Consider the following 4,679-nt stretch of genomic DNA (forward strand, 5'->3'; position numbering starts at 1 on the left):
TATACTCTATCTATATATCCATCTATCTACCTACCTATCATCTGTCTATATCTTTATAGCTCTATCTGTCTACACACACACACACACACGTATGTATGAGAGAGAGATGTCTCTTACCCAGCTATATTCAGTCTCGTGCCAGCATTACAGGCATGGGCCAAGCCTAGCTAGAATTTTTGCTTTCAACGAGAGAACAGAAGGAAAAAGACTCCTTAGTCCTAGGCATAAATGAACCAGAGTGGACTCTGGAGATCTTGTGCCAGAGCTGGCCCAGGCACCCTCATGGCGTGAATGCCAGTGAGGAGTATGAAGTGCTCTTGGCTGTCACTAGTGGAGCGTTGATGTTGGCGTCCCTTGAGAATCCCAAGGCCGGTCAGGTGCTCTGAGGCTGTTATTGACATTTGAGCGCACCCCAGCTGTAGAGCTGCAATCTGTCTTATAATGCTGGTTGCTGTCTTTTAATGGGACGCTCTTCAAATTCTGCCAATTCACAGAACACGCCCCGAAGGCTGTCTATGTCAAGGCCACTTGGCCAGAACCCTGTCTTCTTCTCACTGTGCGGGACATTTGCAAACCCCACGTGACCCCGTGGCTGGGGCCTGGATGATGTGGCCAATTGTGGCTGGAGTAATTGTGTTGGGGTGGGAGAGACTGAGAATTTGCTGCTGCGCTGCAGGGTGGGCTCCGCCTCCTACCTGGACCCACGGAAGGGCTCAGTAGGTGGTGGAGCAAGCAGAACTGGTGGAGCCTTAGGACTGGTCAGCTCTGGTCTGCTCGCTAAGATGGTTATTCTGATATGTAACGCGGTGCGGGGCCCTGTACAGAACCCCACAGGGGATGATGGGTTGTGAGACTCGGGTTTATCCAGTGCCTGGAAGCCAGGGGCGGGCCCTGCACGCAAACGTTGTAAACTAGCGGGGCAGGCGCAGTGCACGCAGTGCACACTGTGGTGGCGGCGGCACCGACAGCAGGTGGGTCGCAGCGGGTCTAGCGGACCGGCTGCTGTGGGGATGCAAATGCGAGCGAAGGCTTGAATGTCTAGGGGCCCGGGGCATGGCGGAGGCAGCCAGCCCCAGCAACCGCGGGCTGGGGCGCATATGGCGAGGGGAGGTGCCCACAGCTTCTACATCCGGGACTCAGGGCCCTTGCAGCCCTGGCCTCCTGGCCTCAGGTGAGCTGATCCTCCAACCTGTTAGAAGGGGGGCTGATCGCTTTTCCCTGAGGCCAGGTGTCCCCTTTGGCCAGGCTCCGGGTTGCAGAAGCGCTTCTGTTCCGGGTCCTGGGAGCCTGGCCCTGATCCAGGGACGCCTCCCATTCTTTCTTGCTCATGGAGCCTGTTCCAATCCTAGCTAATGTTCTTAAGCAACCTCCCACTCACCCTCAGAAGCACCTGCAGGGTTCGCAGGTCCGCTCCAGGTCTGCACCACTCTGCCACATCCAATGCCCTGAAGGCTGGCAGGAAGGACCTCAATGCTTTCAATCCCTCCTGCCCACAATCCCCGGTCCCCTGCACCCCCTCCTCAACACACAGTCCCATTTAAGCCTTCTAAGGTAGGTCCCTGGTGCAGGTGTCCTGGTTCCTAGGGAGAGGAGAGACCTGGATGGACAGTCTGCGAAAGAGTGGAGGCTGGCTGGTTGGTTATTCCTGTTGTCTGTCCCCAGCAGTTTCCAGAAGCTGGCTCAGGATTCGTCAGCCGTCTGCCATGGCCCGGGGACTGCCCAGCGCTGCCCGCCTGGCACACTTCTGCCAGAAACTGAACCGTCTGAAGCCACTGGAAGAGTCTGGCATGGAGACATCACTGCGGCGCTGTCTATCCACACTGGACTTAACCCTATTGGGTGTGGGTGGCATGGTGGGGTCTGGGCTCTATGTCCTCACAGGCACGGTGGCCAAGGACATGGCTGGCCCTGCTGTGCTGGTGTCCTTTTTGGTGGCTGCTGTAGCCTCCCTGCTGGCAGCCCTATGCTATGCAGAATTTGGAGCCCGGGTGCCCCGTACCGGCTCTGCATACTTGTTCACCTACGTGTCCATGGGTGAGATATGGGCTTTCCTCATAGGGTGGAATGTGCTCCTGGAGTACCTCATTGGAGGTGCTGCTGTGGCCCGCGCCTGGAGTGGCTATCTGGATGCCATCTTTAACCACAGCATTCGCAACTTCACCGAGTCTCACATGGGTGTCTGGCAGGTGCCCTTCCTGGCCCATTATCCAGATTTTCTGGCCGCCGGCATTTTACTTGTGGCTTCTGCCTTTGTCTCCTGTGGAGCCCGAGTCTCTTCCTGGCTTAACCACACCTTCTCAGCCATCAGTATGGTTGTCATCCTTTTCATCATCATCCTGGGTTTCGTCCTGGCCCGCCCGCACAACTGGAGCCCAGAAGAGGGTGGTTTTGCACCCTTTGGCTTCTCTGGCATCCTGGCGGGCACCGCCACCTGTTTCTATGCCTTTGTCGGCTTTGATGTCATTGCTGCCTCCAGTGAGGAGGCCAAAAACCCACGGTGGGCTGTGCCCATGGCCATCGCCATCTCCCTTGGCCTGGCAGCTGGTGCCTATATTCTAGTCTCCACTGTGTTGACCCTCATGGTTCCTTGGCACAGTCTGGACCCGGACTCAGCACTTGCTGACGCTTTCTACAGGCGGGGCTACAGCTGGGCTGGCTTCATTGTAGCAGTTGGCTCCATCTGTGGTAAGGGCCCCTTCTGGGTAGGGTGGGAGGGGACAGGGTAGTGGGCCTTGCCCAAAGCCTCTCAAAATACTTCTATGCAGTTTTACTACCTGTATAATGAGCTCACGAAAACACTGGTTTTCAGGGACTTGTTGGCAGAGCCCCTCTCCCCACAAATGGTGCGCAGAATATCAGTTTGGAGCACGTGCTCACAGGTCCTCCCCTGGCAGACTGCCAGCTCCCAAAGGGTCTTTAATGGGCCTGGACATAAATGGAAGTGTCCCCTTCCTAGGTGGGAGGTGAGAAGCTAATCCCCTCAAAACAGCAGCAGCTCCTGCTGGGCTTCTCTGCCATGCTGATTGCTCCCCTGTGCTCTGCTGCAGCTATGAATACGGTCCTGCTCAGCAACCTCTTCTCCCTGCCTCGCATTGTCTATGCCATGGCCGCCGACGGGCTCTTCTTCCAGGTGTTTGCCCGTGTGCACCCCCGGACACAGGTGCCTGTAGTGGGAATCCTGGTGTTTGGGGTCCTCATGGCTCTGCTGGCGCTGCTGCTGGACCTTGAGGCACTGGTCCAGTTCCTATCCATCGGCACCCTGCTGGCCTACACCTTTGTAGCCACCAGCATCATTGTGCTGCGTTTCCAGAAAGCTTCTCCACCCAGCTCCCCGTGCCTCGCCAGTCCTGGCCCCACAGCTAAGAAGTATGACTCCTTCTCCGATCACATACAACTAGTCGGTGCTGCACAGACCTCTATGTCTGAGCCTGGGCAGCTGCGACCAGCCCTGAAACCCTTCCTGGGCTTCCTGAATGGATGCAGCCCCGGAACTGCTGTGGCCTGGGCGCTTGGCATTTTGGTAGCCTCGGCTATCTCCTTGGCGTGTGTGCTGGTCTTCGGGAGCTCAGAGCTACACCTCCCACGGTGGGGCTATGTCCTGCTGCTGGCTGTCAGTGGCGCTGTCTTTCTGTTCAGCCTCCTGGTCCTGGGGGCTCACCAGCAGCAAAAGAAGCAAGACACTTTTCAGGTATATTTCCATCCCCCACCCGGTTCCTCACCAATACTCTTTCTTCTTAGGCCAACCTGTTTCCTTTGCCCCAGCCTTACATGTTACCTGAGAAGGCACAAGGGCTCAGTGGGGCTGGGGAGGCAGGTTTATCCATCCCCATTTCCTCCACCATTCTGCATGGTGAATCTCCAGAGATGAAGAAGGGTTCTGTGGACTTCCACAGCATGTCAGGCTCTGGACTGGCACATCTATCCTTCAGCCAGGCTCAGCCTGACCCTTGCACCCTCAGATCCCTTTGGTGCCCCTGACTCCAGCCCTCAGCATCCTTCTCAACATTTGCCTCATGCTGAAGCTGAGCTACCTGACCTGGCTGCGCTTTGTCATCTGGCTGCTGGTTGGTGAGTGGGGCCTGGGCTTGGACGCAGGTCTACAATGGGAGGATAAAGTGGGCAGGTGGGGTTGGGAGCTGCCCCTCAGGTTCACACCCACTCCTGCAGGACTTATCGTGTATTTTGGCTATGGCATCTGGCACAGCAAGGAGAACCAGAGGGAGCCCCTGGAGCTGACTACTGCACACTACGTGGTGTTCCCCAGTGGCAGCCTGGAGGAAACCGTGCAAGCTGTGCAGCCTGCCAGCCAGGCCCCGGTCCAGGAGTCAGGCTGTGCAGAGTAGTGGCCAGTCTGTGAGGCTGGCTCATCAAGGGCCCCACATCGCCCACATCCAGAGACCAGAAGAACTGGCAGCTGCCTGCCAAAGGAAGCTTGGATTTGAAGCCTGCCCAGACTGGGCTGGGAGTATTGTCAGTTCCCAGGAGCTGAGCCTTCTGTCTTCATGAGATCGGCCTTGGCCAGTGCTTTTGTGGACTCACTACCCAGTGCCTTCCTATTTATGATCAACTCTGGATACCTGGGCAGGTGGGCAGAGTGGGCAAGGACGAGGCTCCAGCCCCTGGGACCCACAATAATAACTAATCAGCTAGTGTTATAACCAGCTATTGTGTACACTGTA

At 56.9% G+C, this 4,679-nt stretch overlaps 1 protein-coding gene across 4 annotated transcripts; it reads left to right on the forward strand.

Annotated features, from left to right (window-relative positions):
* The first annotated feature begins 672 nt into the window (after nucleotides 1–672).
* On the forward strand, nucleotides 673–4,679 carry Slc7a4 (solute carrier family 7 member 4). 4 transcript variants are annotated; one of them, XM_050123016.1, is made up of 5 exons: nucleotides 673–971; nucleotides 1,663–2,685; nucleotides 3,048–3,688; nucleotides 3,960–4,068; nucleotides 4,168–4,679. In XM_050123016.1, the coding sequence occupies exons 2-5, from the start codon at nucleotides 1,704–1,706 to the stop codon at nucleotides 4,341–4,343; spliced, it is 1,908 nt and encodes a 635-aa protein (XP_049978973.1). In that variant the 5' UTR covers nucleotides 673–971; nucleotides 1,663–1,703; the 3' UTR covers nucleotides 4,344–4,679. The 4 variants fall into 4 exon arrangements, with proteins under 4 accessions (XP_049978973.1, XP_049978972.1, XP_049978971.1 ...); XM_050123015.1 differs by having other exon boundaries at nucleotides 1,666–2,685; XM_050123014.1 differs by lacking the exon at nucleotides 673–971 and adding an exon at nucleotides 1,332–1,551.

Source organism: Alexandromys fortis, unplaced genomic scaffold (genome assembly GCF_014885135.2).
Source record: "Alexandromys fortis isolate MF-2015 unplaced genomic scaffold, M_Fortis_MF-2015_v1.1 scaffold_219, whole genome shotgun sequence".
NCBI classification, from domain to species: Eukaryota; Metazoa; Chordata; class Mammalia; order Rodentia; family Cricetidae; genus Alexandromys; species Alexandromys fortis.